The sequence below is a fragment of the Macadamia integrifolia genome, unplaced genomic scaffold, assembly GCF_013358625.1.
Source record: "Macadamia integrifolia cultivar HAES 741 unplaced genomic scaffold, SCU_Mint_v3 scaffold516, whole genome shotgun sequence".
NCBI lineage: Eukaryota > Viridiplantae > Streptophyta > Magnoliopsida > Proteales > Proteaceae > Macadamia > Macadamia integrifolia.
In genome coordinates, this window is record NW_024870469.1 from 263,214 (window position 1) to 284,360 (window position 21,147).

Here is a 21,147-nt window from a genome sequence, read left to right on the forward strand (position 1 = left end):
TATTTAAATAGATCAATCACAGTGCCTGGTCTTACAGTGGGTAAGCCCGATTAGCCCGACTGAAATCGACCCACCCCACTGATTGACATATCTAGCTAGAAGTCTAGGACTAAGGCTGCGTTTGGTAACGTTTCTGTTCCAAAAACAACGTTTTGTGTAAAAAATGGAAATTTCAGTTTCTATGTCAAAATGTCTTTTTTTTTTTTTAACCAAACTAGAATGACAGAACCACTTTTTGTCGTTCTATAAATTCTCGTTTTTTGTTTTGTTTTTGTTTTTGTTTTTGTTTTTGTTTTTGTTTTTGTTTTTTTGTTTTTTTTGTTTTTTTCACTTTTTGTTCCAAAGAAACCAAAACACACCATATATGCACTAAACGCTTATTCCGTTTTTTCGTTCCCATAGAAAAAAAAAAAAACTCTATAAACGCTTTTTTAGAACGTTACCAAATGCAGCCAAGGGTGTTAATTGGTTCGGTTTCGATATTTATGGTGCGGTTCAGTTCGGTTCACATTTATTTGGTTGAAACCAAAACCACACCATTTACTAAATGGTTGCACTTTCTGAAACCACAACCGTTTAGCAAACGGTTTCGGTTCCATGGTTTTTAAGTGGTGTCGATTTCACTATTTTAAACGGTTTTGATTGTGGTCTATTCCATATGGTTTCTAAATGGTTAGCAATTGGTATGCTAGTTTATTCACATGCTTACTAAAATTTTCTTTTGTTGATAAATGTTTCAATTTTGTATCAAATTAAATGAGGCATTGAACAAGCGAGGATTTAATTATGTAACTACATAATAGGAGTAAATTATTGAATAGACTATTGGACAGCCTTTATGGTTTTTAATTATTCCCTAAATTCAACCATTATGTTTTGTTAGCAACCCATATTTAATCGTTATATAAGTTAATCGGATCAGTTTTGATGGTTTAAATGATTTGATTTTTACGGTGTCAATTAGGTTTGAAACCAACGGGTTAAACGGTTAAAACCGACTCCACCCATTTAACTTATTGGTCTTAAACTTGAAACCAAAACCATCATTTACTAAACAATTTTACGGTTACAATGTAATCGGCTCGATTCAATTTCAGTAAACGGTTTTGATTATTCACATCCTTACAGGCTAGGTCTCAGTATTGATTATTGAGTATTGACCCCTGTTGATACTGACTGATACGAATCAGCCCTATCGATGCCGATGGGGTCCCATTTCACAACTATTGAAGGTGGAGGCGCCGGTGGTGTCATATGGAGCAAACTAAAGCGATCAACCGAAGGTAGATGATTTTAATACAACGGGCGCTAGCTTGCGGCACACAGCGGTGTGCTAGATTTTTCCTTAAAAAAACACGGTGGAGGCTTTTAGGGTTCTTACCGGCTACTCATTCTAGAGCTCCATCTTATAGAGTCCAAAGTGAGGCTCAATCATGTATGGTTTACTCGTCAGATGGTTTTCTCAGCTGAGAAGTACTGGAGATCCATTGCCCAATCTCTATCTTCTTCGAGTCTCATATCTCAGATTCAATTCAGATGCCACAAATCAACCATCTCTCACAGTAGATTACCTGGTGAATTCATGTGGGTTGTCCCCAGAATCAGCTCTCAAAGCCTCCAAAATTATTGATCTCAAGACCACAACCAAATCGGACTCTGTTCTAGCTCTCTTTAGAAACTATGGATTCTCCCAACCCGAGATCTCAAACATCATTTCCAACCATCCAGCAGTTCTCAGAGCTGATCCAGAAAAGGTTCTAAATCCCAAAATCGAATTGTTATGTAATATTGGAGTTTCAGGCCCATGCCTTGCAAAGATCCTCTCCAGATTTTCTAACTTCTTGTCGGTAAGTTTAGAGAAAGAACTCATTCCTTCTTTGGATTTCCTTAAGAGTTTCGTTCATAAGAATGAAAAGATTGCATTGACTCTGAGTCGTTTGAGGTGGAATAGCCGTCTTCCTGAAATTATGGGACCCAACATTGAAATCTTGCGAAATCATGGTGTACCAGAATCTAGCATTTCGAGACTGATAATCCTGCAACCTCGGCTACTGACTTGGAAAGCTGAACGATTTAAGAAGATTGTTGTTGAAGTCAAGGAAATGGGTTTGGATCCCAAGCATTCAAGTTTCATTAATGCCGTTCGCACATTGGCGGGCTTGAAGAAGACTTTATGGGAGGAAAAATTTGCGGTTTTTCAGAGTTTTGGATGGTCAGAGGATCTTATTCTTTCACTGTTTCGGAAACAACCTAGTATTTTCTCTATTTCGGAGAAGGGGATCAGGGAGCGATTGGTTTACTTCATGAACGAACTTAATTGGGCTGTTGGCGATCTACTGAAGCGCCCTGCCGTGTTACAGTATAGCATGGAGAAGAGAATTCTGCCTAGGTATTCTGTTCTTCAGGTTTTGATCACAAAGGATCTAGTGAAGAAGCAAAGTGTGGGTGGGGCTTTCTTGTTGACTGAAGATAAGTTCTTGGATCGGTTTGTGAACAAGTATCTGTCTAAACAACCTCATCTGCTAAAGGTTTACCAAAGTAAGATGGGAATTCTTGAATCCAAAATTGTGTCTGATAAAGGGAGGGGGTAGGCTATTTGTAAAAATTTTCTCTTCATTTTTTGAGAATTATCTGCATTTTCTCGACATGAGTATACTTGCTCATGTAAAGATTTTGATAGCAATATTATGACTTTATTCAGTTACAATTTTGTATTCTCCTTGCATAAGTGGAGTTGTTAATTTCTCTCTTAAGTTGTTTAAAACTATGGAATGCAGTTTGTTCATTGGAAGTGATATTAGATTCGATTTAGACATGATGTCTGTGCTGGCTTGCTACTGAATGTTTCATATTCTGGGAAGAATGAATGGAACAATTAAGGATTATTTGAAAAAGTTCTGTTTACATTTGTTGTTCATACTGTTTATGAGAGCTTTGAAGGGAGAGAAACAATTCTTCACTTTTTACAGTCTTCAGATTTTGAGCAATTCTGAAATTTTTTTAGTCTTCGGAGTTCATATTTGCTGAGGACATCCTAAATTGCATTACATTTGTAAGAGGTTTGGCATTGTGGCTGACATGAATTGTGATGTTTTGGAGGGGCAGCAGTGTTTGGGCGACCTTCCTATAAATTAAATCATAGATCTCAAGGGTCAAAAGATTTTTGTCAAAGTTTATAATCTTATTTGTTATTGAAGTGTTGAAACTCAATGCAGCATAATAGCTTAGGTTGCAAAAATTTGCTTAGTATGGATTGTTTTGTTTGGAGCCTCAATAAACTTGAGGATTGGAATTATATATGCCTACTCTTTTGTTGTCAAGATGAATTTCTTCACCAAATGCATATGTATCTCAGGTGTCTATGAGGAGGAAGGTTGATGGCATATTTCCAATGGCTGCTTATATAAATGTACTGGTCCAGGTAACTAACCTTTTCCTAGCTCAAACTCATAGCCCAAGTGAGACATCTTCATCAGTATTCAAAATGATGCTGAATTGTTTGCTTAAAGAATGCTATCAGATTTGCATTAAAAGTGATTAAACAATAAAATTTGTATTCTAAATGTCTGTATTATCTGAATGAAATGCAGTATTGGAGCTCTTGAGTATGGCTGGTTGATGCAACAGGGATGTCCACCTTAATGATCTAACTCAAAAAAAAAAAATAAAAATAAAATAAAATAAAATAAATAAAATAAAATAAAATAAAATAAAATAAATAATGCTATATAGATGTACTGTGATATGTTGTGGACCCTCTTCTCAAATTTTTTTTTTCCAGTCAACTTTTCTCTCCAGATGTGTTTGCTTAATTAATCTATATAATATCTGTTGAACATGTTTAGGATGCTTGGACATAGGTTTGCCAAACTTGGTAACATTGAGATTATACATTGAAATAGTTCTAATTTGATTCTACACCTCCAAGCTACAAGTTTTTAGTAATACCGATAATTTATTTTTGCAAAATTTGATAATGAGGGACATTAATTGTAATTCAAGAATTCAACAATGCAGTTTACATCCATTAAGCCAATCCCAGTACTTGCATTTCTGAATTACTACATCATTTCTTAACAATGGAAATTATTAATAGCAATATACTTTTGGCATTGACTGAGTATCTTCTGTGTGTTTGTGTTAGCCTCCCTCTGCAAATTTTCATCAACCAAACCTACCCAACTCCAATGATGTTGTTCAAACAAGGTAAAAAATCAAAACCTTGAAAGCAAACACAAGCTGGTGGCTTTTACCAAATTTGCTTTCCTTAGTTTTGCTTTATATACTGGGAGCTGAGAAAGTCTCTAATCAGGCAGCCAGGGGTTGCACTTCCTTCTCTCTCTACTGGACAATTGAAAGTCATCTCAACTACAATGTGTTTAGGACAGAATTGCTTGATGAGATGCATTTACCTTGTGGATTGGTCTTCTGGACAGGAAGCTTATATTACTTACGAAGGGAGTTACAAAATTTAAATTAAGCCATGTCAAGATTCATGGGTTGTCCAACAATTCTGTATACTTTGTTGGTACATCTTCCTGAGGCCCTATGCTAGTGTTGTGTTTTGGCTTTGGCAATAGGCCATGAAAGTGATCTGAGAACTGCTTTTATCTATTTCCCTGATAACTATTAGCACAGAACAATTCCAGGAAATTTATCATGATTTATTAGAAATTCTTTCTCCCCGTACTTCACTCTTTGCCAAGTATTATAGCATGCTGTGTTTGCTTTTATAAAAAATTAACTAAAATCTTTAGTCCCTTGGAGGGGAAGGGGAAGGGGAAAGGGGGGTTGGGGGGGTGGGGTTGAACTATTTCTTCAGTACTTCTACTGATATCCTCTGAAGGTAATCTTATGAAGATAAATCAATTATAAGTGGCCATAGCCTAATAGAGAGAGGACCTTTTGTGGTGTTTCTCTATTACCTCTTGATCAATATGTTGACCGATATTTTCCAAGTTTGTTGAACCAAGTGATTAATCTGCTTATATGATTTTAACTTTTAGAAGGTTTCTGGTTTTATCCAATTTAGGAAAAAATTGCATGTTTTCTCAGAGTTGATTCCATACCCAAATTGATTCTGTTGCATTTTGTTTTGTTTTTTCATCTTCATAATCCATTGACAATGGTTAGAAGTTATAAATAGGCAGGCCCTGCATTTTCATTTTTGAAATCTATTTAGGCAAAATGACTTGATCTGATTTTGTGGATTGGGTAGAACATATGTAACCACTGACAGATAGAGGGTTAACACCTTCAACTGTTCTCATGGGGCTTCAGTTTGTGTGTGTCAATTGTTTGCAGTGTTTGCACCAACATGATTTCCTCTATATCTCATGATTGCCTTGTGTAATAAGATTATTGATTTTGCCAATGAAAATATGATAGAAAGACTACATTTGTTATTTCTCTCTTTATTCTTTTCCCCCATCAAATCTGAAGGACTGGAATGCTTTAGTAAATGGTGTAGATTCAGGTTATTGTTAACCAGTATAAAAGTTTCTAATACAAGCAATCTAAAGCAGTGTTGACTGATTGGCGTGGATTTAAATCTTCAAAATCACAGTCCTAGCCGTTCAGTATCTTAAGTTTTTCATATAACTGCTAGAACATGAAATGTAATGTTGGCATGGTTTACATGGTTTTGTTTACTTATTAGCAATCTGGCCTTCCTAAATTCACTTCCATGGGAATGAGAAAATGGAATCGTGCCCCTTTCTTTTATTTTTAATTTTTAATTTTTTATGAAAGAAAGGAAGATAAAACCATTAAAAAAACTAACAGGGAAGCAGCATCTGCACCATCTCCAGATTCATGTCCGATAATCAACAGAATCGATTGGGAACAACAAAATTGGTATCGGCAGGAAAGGGTAAGATCAAGGATTAAAGTATCGGTATCGGTCGCCGTATCGGTCGGTCAAAATTAAGATACGTATCGGAGGGTATCGTATCGTATCGGAGATACGCTAAGATACGCTAAAGATACGCATATAAATGGATAGGGAACACATTTTTATACACTTTTGCATAAAAAAACAGTTAAAAAAAGTTATATATAACATGTAGAATGCATAAATACTTAAGTAGAGGGTATCGTATTGATAGACAAATATATTGAGTTGAAAATGTTCAAAATGATGAGGGTATCATATTGATAGACAAATATATTTTTTTGAGAAAAATCAAAATTTTCCATGGAAGTTGTAGAACACTTGTTTTTACATAACATATAAAAAATCTAAACATTTTTAATCATTGAGCATGAGTAGATCTAAGAAATTTGAAATAAATTGAAACCTTCATTTTCTCTTGAAAAAAGTTTGTAAATCCTTATAAATCCAATGATTTCATGTAATAATGATGTACAAAATGTGATTCTAAGTATGATGAACTAGGGGTGTCAATTCGTGGCCCGAACTGACTAAACCGATCGGGACCGACCGTTTATAGACCGGCCTGGCCCGGACCGTCTATTAAACATGTCGGGCTTGAGCCCGGACCATTTATTAAATGTGTCGGGCTTGAGCCCGGCTCGTTTATAAACGGTCGGTCTTGGTTTTGCCACTTGGACCGTCGGGCGCCCGATCGAGACCGACCGTTTAACACCCGATCGAGACCGGCCTATTGTGCACTGGCCTAGCCCGACCCTTTAATGATTGTAAAATACCTATTTTACCCCCCAAATTATAAAGTAAAAACTAAAAAGTAAAAACATGTTCACATTTTAAATAATGGTTATATTTGGTATCATTTATTAATTTATTGTCATTTTTTTGGGCTTGCATGAGTGGGCCAAAATATAAGAACACATTTTAAAGAGGGCCCGTTTAAAAATTGGTTAAAACCCGTTTAACATTAAACATGTCCGTAGCCCAATTAAGGCCCGACTAAAGCCCGATTAAGGTGGCCTGATTATAGCCCGAGGCCGACCGACCGAATATAAAGTGTACCATGCCCTCAATAACTAAGCTCGATTAGTTAAATGGGCGGACATGGTATAGCCTTTGAAAGTCTTCAAGCCCGATTAAGCCTGACCGAAACCGAACCGACCCGACCGGTTGACACCCCTATGATGAATCTTAGATTTGTAAAAAAACTTGAAATCTAAGGTTAAAGTTGAAAAAAGTGTGTAAAGATTCAAGAACTTACTATTCAAAATTTTCAACTTTCAAGTTCAAGGTTCTTCTTGGACTATGTTTTTCTCATTCTTTGAACCATTCACTTCGACAATGTTTCTTTCAATCTACCATTTGAGTCTCCAAAAAGGTGTGTGAATCAAAGGGGAAGAAAGAAGAGAAATATAGAAAACTATTGGTGAGAGTTTGAAGTGTTTGTTTCAAACAACAAAAGGCACATTCACGGGAATTTTCATATTTTCAATCGATACATACCAATACGGTACCGATACAGTACGATACGGCTCGATACTGCACGATACGGTCGATACATACCGATACGGTATCGATACTCTCGGGAATTTCCAGATTTTCAAAAGTTCGTATCGCAGAGTATCGTACGTATCGGTACCGATACGATACGGCACGATACGATACGTACGATAAGGCGATACGCAAAAGGGGGCCTAAAATTCTATGTAGCGTATCGGTATGTATCGTGCCGATGCCTACCGATACGGATACGTATCGGCCGATACGGCACGATATGCACCGATACTTAAAACCATGGGTAAGATTTTTTAGATTTCACAATATTGGTCCCTCCCCCATAGCCGCTATTAAGACATAGCAAGGAGAGGCTCCCATAGCTGAATGATTTTATGAAATAACTTTGCTGTTGCTGCTTCTCTGTGAGCATGGTTTAAAGTATCGGTCTGTATCGTACCGTATCGGCCGATACGGATACGTATTGGCCCTTACCGATACGATACGTGAAATTTTTAAAACCCTTTTGTATTGATATGTATCTTACGATACATACCAATACACCACCAATACGATACGCACTGATACTCTATGAAAAATTCAAAATCAAAGTGAAATGTATGTTTCGGTATGTCGATACACACCGATACGGTTCGCTACGGTCATAAAATGGCCAAGATGAGTCATTTTTCAGAAAAAAAAAACACTTTTTTGAGGTGTTTTTGTTCCAAAGTTGCTGCCAACCATTTTTCTCTCTAACTAAAGTGGAAATCAAGGTTGAGAACAAGGATTTTACATTATAGGACAACTACAAACCTTGGATTTTTAGTGCGATACTCTCAATTTAGTGTTTATGCATAATACATGTTATATATAGCTTCTTTAACTACTTTTTTTCATGCAAAAATGTATAAAAAAGTATTTTCTTATCCATTTATGTGCGTATCTTTAAAGTATCTTAGTGTATTTTCGATACGATACGATACCCTCCTATACGTATCTTAATTTTGGCTACCGTTACGGAAACCGATACCGATACTGATACCGATACTGTGAGAAACTGCTGTGTATCTGATCACAATGAAGGGTTGGTGTTTGATCCGACAACTTCATGTGGTGGCAAGCACAAGAGGATCTTGTTCTTCAAGTGTTCTTCTCTGCCATGCTCTTATACCAGTTAATGTAGAGCTAAGGTGGACAGGTCAACCAAGCTCACAGCTGTAGGGTTTTTTTAATCAAAGAACAACCAAATAACCAAGGTAGAATAGCAGCACAAACAGGTCAGAACTAAGGAAGAAACAGATCTGTAAATCAGAAATTCGTATCCAGAAACTGGAGTTTATTAGATCAGAATATAAACCAGATGAAAAGACTAAATCAGATATAAGAATAGGGTCATAACAGATCATAAATCATGGACAAACATCCATGGAAACAGAAGAAAATAGATTAGCTCTATTGGTTCTGGTTCTTGGTATGTAAAGTCACTATACGACAAAAATCAAGAGACTTACAATATCTCAAATTGGTTAGTCTGAAATAGCCCAAACAAGGGTCAATTTTCACTTTTGGTAGGAAGGAAGGTTCGACCAGAATTTCAGTCAAAGCCTATGGCTGGAAGTGCTTCAGGGAGCAGAGAACCAATTAGGAAGTTAATGGAAATTCTGGGCAGAACTGGGGTCTGACTGCCTGGTTTGATGATCAGCAATAGATTACTGGATAAAGCTTGGAAGAGAAGAAGAACACTTGAAGAAGAAGATCCTTCTGGGCTTCCCACCGCAAGGAGTTGATGGATCGAACACCAACCCTTCATTATGACTCTTTATTCCCCCCCCCCCCCCCAATACACACACACCCCTTCCAATCTGATGGCCTTGATCCTTTAGTAACTGTCATTGATTCCAGATATTTGTTGACCAGCATATAAGTTTCTAATACAAGCAATCTAGTGTATTGGTGTTTGATTGGCTTGGATTTAATCTTCAAAATCAGAGTCTTAGCCAAGGATTTAGTTATCGGTATTGGTATCGGTATCGATCAGATAACATTCTGGATTGGAGCAGATTGGTCACTTTTGCTCTTACTTTTCACAAAAAGTAGAGTTTCTTTACAATTTTACCTTGAAATGATACTGATAAGTGATCCGGATCGGTCACATATCGGTATCGGTCTCAACCAATACCGACACGATACGGCCGATCCAATCTCGATACTTAGAACCATGGTCCTAGCCATCCAGAATGTTACTTAAGTTTTTCATATAACTGCTAGAACATGAGATGTGATGTTGTCAAGGTTTACATGGTTTTGTTTCTCAGTTACTTATATAGTCTTAGAACAGTTCTTGTGATCAAAAGGACCAAAAGGCGTTGCTTGGTTTTATATGTAGTGACCTCTTTGCCTATTGTCTAGGAAATTGAGTGGATGGGGCTGCTGCCAGAGCACCTTTACATAATGCATCTGCCAGTAATTCTCACATTGATGCTTTCTATTATTTTCCTGAAGCATCACTGGGTGTTACTGGTTTTTAATGAACCAGAATCGTGCGGGTTGATTGAGTAGTTTCTATTTATTAAACCTAGTTACTTATTTGGGTATTTAGTAGTAGTGACTGAACTATTATTGTATCTTCTAGTTTCAGTTTCTCATTGTACAAAACAATCACTAACATGCAAGGGCCTCTTCTTCTCACTTTCTATTTTTCTGTTTTCTTTCAAGGGGTAACTGCAACTATCTATATATTTTAAGGGCCTTTGTGCCCATACCCCACAATTTTATGGAAGAGAATGCTAGACTTTTGTGCCGTAGTTTTGAGAGAGTTGATTTGTGAGATGCCGTTGTGGTTGATGAGATACTAACCAAGGCCATAGGTGAGAGGCTGTGCTCATATACTCTTATTTCTTCATTCTGTCTTCCTTATTTGTTTATATTTGTTTCTAATGCAACCTTGTTCTCTGTGGAACTGTTCAAGACCTGAAGCTGTGATATTTCCTGCTGTTCATGAAGTTGAAGTACAGTTGACAGTGATCCCGTAAAAAGTGAGACCCTGTGCTTCTGTAGATTTTTCATTGTGGCAGTTATGAATTTTCATCCCTTATATAACTACCATTCTGTTCAAGTGGTGTTTGCAGGTTTTGTCTTCCATTAGAGACTTTCCTTCGACTTTAATTCTCGGCCTCATCTATTGACGGGTCTGCTACTAGTCAGTAAGTTGATAAATCTGTCTTTTTAGATTTTCATTTCAGTTGTGTCATTATCTCCTATCCCCTCATCTGACCATCAGTTCTAGTCAGTAAGTTGATAAATCTGTCTTTTTAGATTCTCATTTCAGTTGTGTTATTATCTCCTATCCCCTCATCTGACCATCAGTTCTCCAAGAGATTTTTAAGTGTTCTTCTACTGTTAGTACCCTACCATTGATCAAAATTTGAGTTCCATCAACTGATCAGTTTGCTGGATATTAGCAAGTTAATAATTTCTGAGATTACTTACTAACTTTAGTACTTTACTCATATGTCCTAATCTGTCCATTGAGTTCCGTCCAATCTCATTTTTTCAGTTTTTGTTCCAAAAAAATAGAAACAGACCATAAGTGCACCAAACAGAAGATTCCGTTTTTTCGTTCCAATAGAACAAAAAAACTCCAAAAACCTTTTTTTAGAACGATACCAAACGGAGCCTAATTATTTCTCTCTATTCTGGTCTTCATTCAGTTCACCCTATTGTTCTACCTTGTGGGTGGTTTCTTTTTGCTTTTTTGGTAGCACTTGTGGGTGGTTTCTGTGGTTATTTAGCAACACATTAATTTGGTATTAGAGCCATGGTAGTACCATCCCAAAAACCGATATGGTATTGGCATGTATTGGTTTCGGATCGCCTGTATTAGACAGAAATGCCTTAGATTGTCCTTAAAAAACAAGTATTTTTTTTTTTTTTTACTCCTAGTCCATACTGTTCAACCGATACGGACTTGACCAGCATATCAGATACTGATACCTCATAGCTTGACTCTAATGTTCATGTCATTGAGATGTTAAGACTGTTGACTGATCGCATGATGGTCAGTATTATTGACACTCCAGTTTTTTTATGACAACTAGGTGTATTTTCTGTCCGATCCAGCCAATAAAAGTTTGATCCAGATTGGGGTCGGATTGTTATCGGCCGTGTCTGATCCCAAGACTGATTCCAGTATCTTAAACCATGATTAACACTCAAGTTTTTTGCTTCAAACACTTAACTGCGTCCTTCACGTCAATGTTTGGTACATATTATATAGATAATGTTTGAATGGTCTAACCCTCATTTTATTTTCATTTTTGTTGGAAGCTAGGTTCCTGCATTATTGATGATAGGATCACTCTTACCCACAGAACTAGATCAACCACATGGTAGTTTAGTTGGGTCTATAATTTTTTCAAACATTTTGTGCATATAAATGTGTACTCGTTTGCCTGAATTTAAGCTTATTACACTTGATCATTGTTGAAAGTTGAAATAGAGGTTTCAAAATGATTGAAAGATTGGAAGTAACAAAAATCATCATCACACAATTGGAAGTCTGAAAAATGGTGGTGGTGGGCTATAGAGTTAGAAATGATCCAATAAATTTAAGGGAAATTTATAGTGCCATCCCCTAGAGAATACCATTATTAGGGAGACACCCCCTGCATAATACCAAATTACACTCGCACCCCCTATCGTCAGTTGTCAAGTGAGATTTTGAAATGACAATTTTGCCCCTTTGATTAAAACATATAACCTCATCCTATTTTACACCAACTCCTTAATACCCCAAACCTTCATTGTGGTTTTGAGAGGAGTAAAACTCTTCTCCCCATCTCCCCTTCTCCATTCCCTGCGCTCACCCTTCAATCAATTTATTACCCACTAGATTCTAAAAAGTTAAATAGCATCACTTTGGGTGCCAATGCTAGAGAACAAAAACTAGATTGATATGGGCCAGACAGTGTGAACCCATGAACCACAATGTAGACTATTCAGACTGTTTTAAGCAGCAAATGAGGGTTCAAATTCCAAACAGAACAATATGTTCCACGCATATGCACAGGCACAAAACTAAGGCAAAATTGGCAGACTGAACCAATATTCGCTTCAGTTTGTTCAGTTAAATAGACAATAAATAGACTAAATACCTCTTAGTATTCCTTTCAGACACGAAGAAGAAGAAGAATTTTTAAGGGAAGAAGTACAGAGGGTTTAGGGTTGAGAAGAAGGGAAGGACTCAAAGAAGAAGCACAGACCTATCTCGATTAGGGAAGAAGAAGCGCAAACCTCCTCCCATTGCCACTCATTGCCAGTTTGTAGCTACCACCGTTGCTCTTCACAGAGAGAAATCGTTGATGCTCTTCACGGAGAGAAAAGGATCTGGGGATAAAGGAGGTCTTTTTTGATTTGGGGTTAGGGGGTTAAGAGAGAGTATATTGGGCACTTCACTTGGTATTTTGGTATTTAGAAAAAAAAATGTACCAGCTGTATCAACATTTAAGGTATATTCCGTAACAAAGACTAACGGTAGGGGGTGTGTGCATAATTTGGTATTATGGAGGGGGTGTCTCTCTAATAATGACATTCTCTAAGGGGTGGCACTGTATATTAAATAGCGAAATCGTGGTCCTTGTGCCCAGACATAGAGGGTAGCGACCTCCTCCATCTCTCATGAAAGGTAGAAATCCCATCCTTTCCTATTAGTCGGCATCATGTTGACACAAGGGCAATACTATCTTTTATGGAACCCTCTCCCATTAAATAGTTCATAGAAAGAACCATTTGTGAAATACAAAAACCCCACCTCATGTCCATGTGAGCCTCCTCATTGGCCCTTGTGCATTGGCCCTTGCATAGGTGTAGGATTGGGCGATCAAGAGCTTTCTTCTCCCTTCGTGTTTTCGAAGATAGGGAAAAAACAATGAAAAAAGAGGATAGTGAGGCTATTTCTCTCCTTCCAATTATTCAAGAGAGGAAAAAACAATAAAAAATGAGAATGTGAGGTGGCATACTATACGTCTTAGGGAGGAAAATATGTATTAAGTTGGAAATGCTATCCGAGTTGACAGCGTAAAATGAAATCTCCCACGCCCTTCCACGCCCACATCCTATTGGCCTAGGATGAAGAGAAAGAGATCCCACCCATTCAATGTGGCCGACCTTGCATTTCTCTTTCTTAGCTGACTGCAGGATTCTCTCTCTTCCCCCCTGCTCTTATCCCGTGGCCTAGGAGATCACCAACCTTTCCTCCGTCCATTCTCATCATCTCTCCTTCATCCCCCTTCAGTGCTGCGGACGATGTCATTGACTCCGACTTGCCATCACTCTTTGACATCTCATGGTGTTTGATGATTCTGGCTTTCTTCTTTGGTTGTGGGTGGAGGTGGAGGTGGAGGTGGAGGTGGAGGTGGAGGTGAAGGTGAAGGTTGGAGGTTGGAGGTTGGAGGGGGGAGGTAGGGAGAAGGGAGATGTTGGGGGGGGGGGGTAAAAGGGGAATGGGAGGTTGGGGGAAACATAACAGTGGAATGTGGAGGTGCTGCACAATAGAGCTGGTAAGAAAAAGGAATTATTAAATTATTATTTATTTAATATCTTATCAATAATAATAAGATTGGTTTTAGTGAGTGATTGGCTCCAAGTAGGAAATCTCTATGCCAAAGTTGGGTTTATCTACAACTCTAACTAATAGGGATTTTGGTTGGAGATATATATGAACTCTAAAAACTAAAGCAATAAAGGATCCTAATTTTCTCCTCTTTTAATAGCCGTGCTATTCTCCCTCTCTCTCCCTCTGGATCTCTATACTAATAATTGAGTGGTAATTAGGGTTTTGTGAAAACCCTGACTATTGTGGAGGAGCTTGGACTTAAAGGGAACGCAAAGCTGTACATGTGGGAAGGATTCAATGTAAAAGGGCTAAGATCGTGTGGAGGCTCTGCACTTGTGGAGTTTCAGGTAATGATCTACATCTTTCCATTAATGGTTGTTTCAGGTAATGCACTTGTGTTCACTATTCACCTGAACAGTAATGTACTGTTCAGAATAGTAAACTCTTATTTTATTAAAAAAAGGGGGGGGGTTTCATGAAACTTTGTTGGCTCTTGGCCAAGTTGCCTCCTCCCAGGACCGTGCCACCTTGGCTAGCTTCGGCCGGCCTTGGTGGTATTGTGGTTGATTATTATTTAATTAAAAAAAAAAAAAGGGAAAGGAAACCCAAACCTGCAAGTGTTGCAAGCTTGGCGGCGGTTGGGTAGAAGTATTCATAAGAAAGAAGATGAAGATGACAGGTAGGGTTTGTTTTTTTCAAAGACCTTTTTGTCCCTTTGGCAATGGGCTTAACCTTAAGCTCTAATGTTCTGGGCTTTGAGCCCAATTGCTTAGAAAAGATTATTTTTCTTTAATTATGAGTATCTTTCATTATAAGAACCCATTATGGTCAAGGATTAAAGTATCGGTATCGGTCATCGTATCGGTCGGTCAAAATTAAGATACGTATCGGAGGGTATCGTATCGTATCGGAGATACACTAAGATACGCTAAAAATACACACATAAATAGATAGGCAACATTTTTTTAAACACTTTTGCATAAAGAATTTGTTAAAAAAAATTATTGATAATATGTATTATGCATAAATATTAAATTGAGGGTATAACACTAAGAATTCAAGGTTTGTAGTTGTCCCATAAATGTAAAACCCTTATTCTCAACTTTGATTTCCACTTTAGTTGGTGAGAAATATGGCTGGTAGCAACTTTGGAACAAAAACCCCTAAAAAAATCATGTTTTTCTGAAAAATTACCCATCTTGGCCATTATATGACCATAGCGCACTATATCGGTACATGCCGATACTCATCGATACGTATCGATCGATACATATCGATACTCACCGATACGTACTGATCGATACACATCAATACTCACCGATACGTATCGATACATACCAAAATGTACATTTCACCTCGATTTTATATTTTTCATAGTCGTATCGGTGTATATCGTATCAATGTGTATCGATGGTGTATTGATGCGTATCGGTATGTATCATAGGATATATATCGATACGAAAGGATTTTAAAAATTTAATGTATTGTATCGGTGTGTATCGTATCGGTCGGCTAAATTTAAGATACGTATCGGAAGGTTTCGTATCGGTATCAGAGATATTTTAAACCATGATTATGGTATGTACTACATTCTTCCATATGGGTTATTTTACTTAAATACATTTTTTACATTAAATGTGATTTAATTTTAAAAAGGTTGTATGTGCATATATATGAGATAAGATGCACACATGTTTTTTAATGACATGACAACATGAGTTTTTACTAAATGTTAGTAAAATTTTATGTGGTTTTTATAATTGTTATTTTTCCACATTATTGGAATGAAATTGAAAGGATTAATACGTAATATGTGTAAAAGTTATGATATTGTTAGTAGTTATGGGATTTAAAATGGACCATGATGATGGATATTTGGATAGCATGGCATGCATTTATGTGGTGGTTTGTATTTTATTTTATTTTTTCTCTCTCTCTCCCTTTTTCTTTGTTATAAAAATATGTACTCCGCTTGGGTAGCCCAGATGGTGGGTTGGTTTCCCAATTTTTCTTTATTTTAAATGAATGTAATAGAATTAGGCATTTTATTTTTATTTGATCGTGAAAAGACTGTAGAAGGAGATTGCTTAGAGGAAGCGACGGGAGATGGAGAAGCAAGTTTTTTTGTTCTCTTTCAGTATAAAAGTTATCTTGGTTATAATTATTTGAATTGCATTATCACATAATTATGCTGTGTGGGAGTAATAAAAGAGGCTATGTTACTCCCACCCATCTTGGGATCAAAATGACTTGCATGTGATGACAAAGTCAATCTGTTTTCAAATGCTATCCCATAACCACTAAGGCTTTATTTTATATTTCATGTGGATGATTATTTTATGATTCTTAGTTATATGTGATGTATGATGATATCATCACCCTATTATGCTTTTAGAAGAGATGACGGTTCCTATTCCCTAAACTTAAAAGCAAGTGTGATATGGAAAACCCTAACTGTTGGGATTTCCATGGCCTCCCTTAGTTGGTAGATGTAGAGGTCACCTTGGTCTACTTTTGTAGAAGCCGATAGGATAATGCTTGAGTAGTTCCTTGAGACTGTCTTCATTTATCTCATATGTGATAGGTAAAGAATATGGTCAATGGGAGGTGTACTGCGATAGTAGATACTAGCTCATGATGCTATGATTGACCCTGAAACAAAGGGTATACACTTGACTTGAGTGTATGTTAACCGATAAAAATGGACACAACACTCAAGTGGCCAAAAGTATTGGAAGTCTTCGAGACAGACAATATAGTCCACTCAACCAACATGTATATGATGAACTCCGATAGGCTAAGTCATGTGCATAAGGGTTGAGATATTCCAATCACACCTCATAGCTAAAGGGAAGCTTAAGGTGTGGGTTATCATTGTATTTAGACTTGCCATTTCTTTTCAACAATATTAATCATGCTAATTTTTCCTTGTACATCATGTAGATATTCAATATGTCAAGCCAAATGAACTACGATACCCTCATTAAAAACCACATCTTGACTGGACTCAACTATATTGACTAGAGGTGGAACATTAAATTGCTCATAACTGTAGAAAGTCTAATTTCTGTCATAGAAGATGAAGAAACTTCATTCCCTAACACTATAGAGGGCAAGGAGAAAGCTGCCTATGAGTTGTTTCGACAAAACAATTCTAAGGCTAAGTTCCTTGTTTTGAATTCAATAGGCAAGATCATTAAGGATTCTGTAAAGGATCTAAATTTTGCTAAAGACATGTTGGAGGAGTTGAAGAAGTTGTATGGTAAGCAAAACAAACATGTACATCATCAGCTTGTCACTCTCCTCCACAGCACTAAGATGACTTCAGGGATTTCAATTATCTCGACAATGTGATGAAATTACGGAATTTATTCCAAGAACTGGAAGCCTTGGGGACATCCTTTAATCTGAACTATAAAACTGATGTCATACACTACTCACTACCTCAGGAAATCTACGAACTTTTATTTGTAATTATAATATGAATAAAATTTCAGAGCTTCCAGAGCTAGGTAACATGTTGCAAGAAGTGGAGGCGGCACATAAGAAGAAAAAACTTGAGGTCGTGTCTACTGAAAACAAACTTTCTTCCTCTAAACCGAAAGGTGAGAAGAAGAAGAAGAAGACCAATAAGGGTAAGACCCTTAATGTGGCTAGTAAGGAAGTGGAGAAGGGCAAGAAACCTGAGAAGGGATCTTGTTTTTACAGTAAAAAGGATGGACATTGGAAGAGAAATTATTGTGGATACCTGGTTACTCTAAAGAAGAAGCCAGATGAAGGTACATTTGAAACCTATGTCCTTTATGAGTCTAATTTGTCAGAAGAGCCATCTAATACTTGGTTGGTTGACTCTGGTTTGATCACCCATATTTGTAATATATTGCAGGGGTTCAGGAGGATAAGAAGACTCAATAAGGATGAGGTTCGTCTCAAGATGAGAAATGGAGCTGAGGCCACAGTAGAGGCCGTAGGAGAATTTAGTTTGCATTTTGGAAAAATAGTTTTAATTTTAAAACATTGTTTTTATGTTCCTTCCTTTAGAAGGAATATTGTTTCTGCTTCTAAACTGGTTGTTGATGGATATTCATTTCAATTTCGATTTAAATTATCTATTCATTTGGATAGTTTATTTATTACAATTGGTTGTTTACAAAATGGTTTGTATTTCTTGAAACCTGTTTTAAATGCAATTGAATTTTCAAATGTAACTTTAAAAAGGAAATCAGCTCTAGATAATTCCACTTATCTTTGGCACCTTAGGTTAGGTCATATTGGAATAGATAGAATTAACAGGTTGGTTAAGGATGGCTCTTTGGAGAGTCTAAACGTAGAACCTTACCAAACCTATGAATCCTGTCTATAAGGAAAAATGACTAAGAAACCCTTTTCATCTAAGGGTAAGAGGGCTAAGGACTTGTTGGAATTAATACACTTTGATGTATGTGGTCCCATAAATGTTCAAGCGAGGTATGGTTATGAATATTTTGTAACCTTCACTGATGACTACTCTCGGTATGGATACATTTACCTAATGCACTGAAAATCGGAAACCTCTGAAAAGTTCAAAGAGTTCTGAGTTGAGGTAGAAAAGCAATTGGGTAAGTGCATCAAGACCCTTCGGTTAGATCGAGAAGGAGAGTATTTATCAGATGAGTTTAGGGACTATTTAAAACAAGTTGGGATTCTTTCTCAATTGACAGTCCTAGGGACACCTCAACAAAACAGTGTAGCAGAGAGACGAAACTGTACCCTATGAGATATGGTTCAGTCTACGCTCAGTTATTTAGAATTACCTGCATCATTTTGGGGTTTTACCTTGGAGACCACCATCTATATTTTGAATAGGGTTCCAATAAAATCTGTCCCTAAGACACCCTTTGAGTTGTGGTATGGGCGAAAGCCTAGCCTACAACATATTAGGCTTTGGGATTGCATTGCACATGTAAGGAAGCAACAAATAGATAAGTTGGAATCCCGAATAAATAGATGCTACTTCCTAGGATACCCTAAAACAACTATCGGCTATCACTTCTATGACCATGTTGATTAGAAAGTTTTGGTTAGTAAACATGCGACGTTCCTTGAAAATGATCTGGTCACTTGTAAATCGGATCCAATGGTCATAAAAGAAATATCTAATGATCAAGAACCTTCTGCACTTATTGTACCTCCTATTGACATACCCATTGAAGTGAATCAACCCCAAGAGCCTCGACAGAGTGGGAGGTCTATCAGGCCTCCAACTTGTTTGACACTTCTCAATGAAGATGATCAAAAGGCGGAAGAGTTCTACATAGTTTCTGACACTATCGAGTCAGACCCGTTTTCCTACAAAGAGGCTTTGAAGGATATTGATTCTGTTCAATGGAAGGAAGCCATGCGCTCTGAGATTGACTCCATGCATTCCAACCACGTTTGGACTCTAGAGGATCTACCTCAAGGTGTTAAGCCTATATGATGTAAATGGATCTTCAAGAGGAAGAGAGGTGTGGATGGGAATGTGGAGCGTTTCAAAGCAAGACTGGTGGCAAAAGGTTACAAAAAAAAAAAAAGAAGGGGTGGATTATGATGAAACCTTTTCACCAGTAGCAATGATTAAATCCATTATGATTTTATTATCGATTGCTGCACACTATGATTATGAGATATGACAGATGGATGTACAGACCACTTTCCTTAATGGACATTTAGATGAGGTCATATACATGCATTAGCTAGAAGGGTTTGCTTCCCCAGGGAAAGAAAACAAGTGTAGACTTTTGAGATCGATCTATGGTCTTAAACAGACTTCTAGATGTTGGAACATACGTTTTGATCAAATCATCAAAAAGTTTGGGTTTAAACAAAACATTGATAAGCCATGCGTTTATAAGAAGTTCAATGGGAATAGTGTTTGTTTTCTTGTCCTATATGTGAATGATATCTTGCTCGTTGGGAATGATGTGGGATTGCGTTCATCTACAAAGGTATGGCTATCCAAAACATTCTCAATAACGGATCTTAGTAAAGCCTATTACATCCTAAGAATAAAGCTTGTAAGAGATCGCAATAATAGGATGTTAGGCTTGTCACAATCCAATTATATTGACAAAATACTAGATAGGTTTAACATGCAAGATTCCAAGAAAGAAAGTGTACCCTTCAGGTATGGAATCACTCTGTCTAAATCACGATGTCCTCAAACTGTTGAGGATATTGAGGCAATGAAGAGAATCCCTTATGCTTCGGCTGTAGGGAGTCTCATGTATGCAGTGTTATGTGCTAGACCAGACATTTATCATAGGTAGGGATTGTGAGCCGTTATCAATCTAATCTAGGATAAGAGCATCGGACTACTGTCAAAAGCATCCTCAAGTATTTGAGTAGGACCAAAGATTATTTCCTAGTCTATGGTATTGACCAGTTGTCAGTTGTGGGTTATACAGACTCAGATTTTCAAATTAACAAAATGACAGAAAATCTACATCAAGAATGGTATTTGTTATGGGAGGTGGTGCTATAGTTTGGAAGAGTGTCAAATAGAAGTCAACGGCCAACTCCACTACTGAGACTGAATACCTGGCAACTAGTGAAGCAACTAAAGAAGGGGTTTGGCTCAAGAAATTCTTGACCAACCTAGTAGTGGTCCCTGAGCTCGTCAAGCATCCCATCATGTTGTATTGTGACAACCAGGGAGTCATAGCACAAGCAAAGGAACCAAGAGCTCATCAGAAGAACAAGCACATGGAATGAAAATATCACTTAATTTGTGAGATTATAAAGCGTGGTGATATGACTCTGCTCAGAATCTATCTAATCCTATGACTAAGGGTTTGTCACCTAGTGTATTTGAGAAACATGTTGAGAACATGGGCATTAGGTTTATGGAAAATTTGCTTTAATGTACAAACTTGTTTATTTAAATTAAATTGTTTAATTTAGTTTTAATTAGCATGATTATTTATTGAGCTCTGTTTGTCCATAGGTTTGTTAACTTAAAACTATTCACCACTAGGGGCAAGATTGGACACCTTTTCTTCATGGTGGTCACATTGTGTATACTTAGATATGTTGATTTCAGTGCACAAATGTGAGTGTACATACTGTGTACATTGAACTGAATCACTTGAGATTTACACATGTGATATATTATCGGTTTATAAGAAAA

General features: G+C 37.1%; 1 protein-coding gene across 7 annotated transcripts; it reads left to right on the top strand.

The window, feature by feature from the left end:
- The first annotated feature begins 1,179 nt into the window (after positions 1-1,179).
- LOC122069000 (transcription termination factor MTERF2, chloroplastic-like) lies at positions 1,180-18,136 on the top strand. 7 transcript variants are annotated; one of them, XM_042632922.1, is made up of 9 exons: positions 1,180-2,538; positions 3,356-3,421; positions 3,591-4,206; positions 10,103-10,254; positions 10,356-10,422; positions 10,516-10,590; positions 14,219-14,347; positions 17,498-17,779; positions 17,887-18,136. In XM_042632922.1, the coding sequence occupies exons 1-2, from the start codon at positions 1,434-1,436 to the stop codon at positions 3,376-3,378; spliced, it is 1,128 nt and encodes a 375-aa protein (XP_042488856.1). In that variant the 5' UTR covers positions 1,180-1,433; the 3' UTR covers positions 3,379-3,421; positions 3,591-4,206; positions 10,103-10,254; positions 10,356-10,422; positions 10,516-10,590; positions 14,219-14,347; positions 17,498-17,779; positions 17,887-18,136. The 7 variants fall into 7 exon arrangements, with proteins under 7 accessions (XP_042488856.1, XP_042488853.1, XP_042488857.1 ...); XM_042632919.1 differs by having other exon boundaries at positions 3,356-4,206; XM_042632923.1 differs by lacking the exon at positions 3,591-4,206 and having other exon boundaries at positions 10,504-10,590.
- The last annotated feature ends 3,011 nt before the right edge of the window (positions 18,137-21,147 follow it).

Coding starts and splice junctions, on each gene's coding strand:
- LOC122069000 (XM_042632919.1), top strand. CDS start 1,434: ATGTATGGTTTACTCGTCAGATGGTTTTCTCAGCTGAGAAGTACTGGA. Junction 2,539..3,355: donor TCTGCTAAAGGTTTACCAAA/GTAAGATGGGAA, acceptor TATGTATCTCAG/GTGTCTATGAGGAGGAAGGT.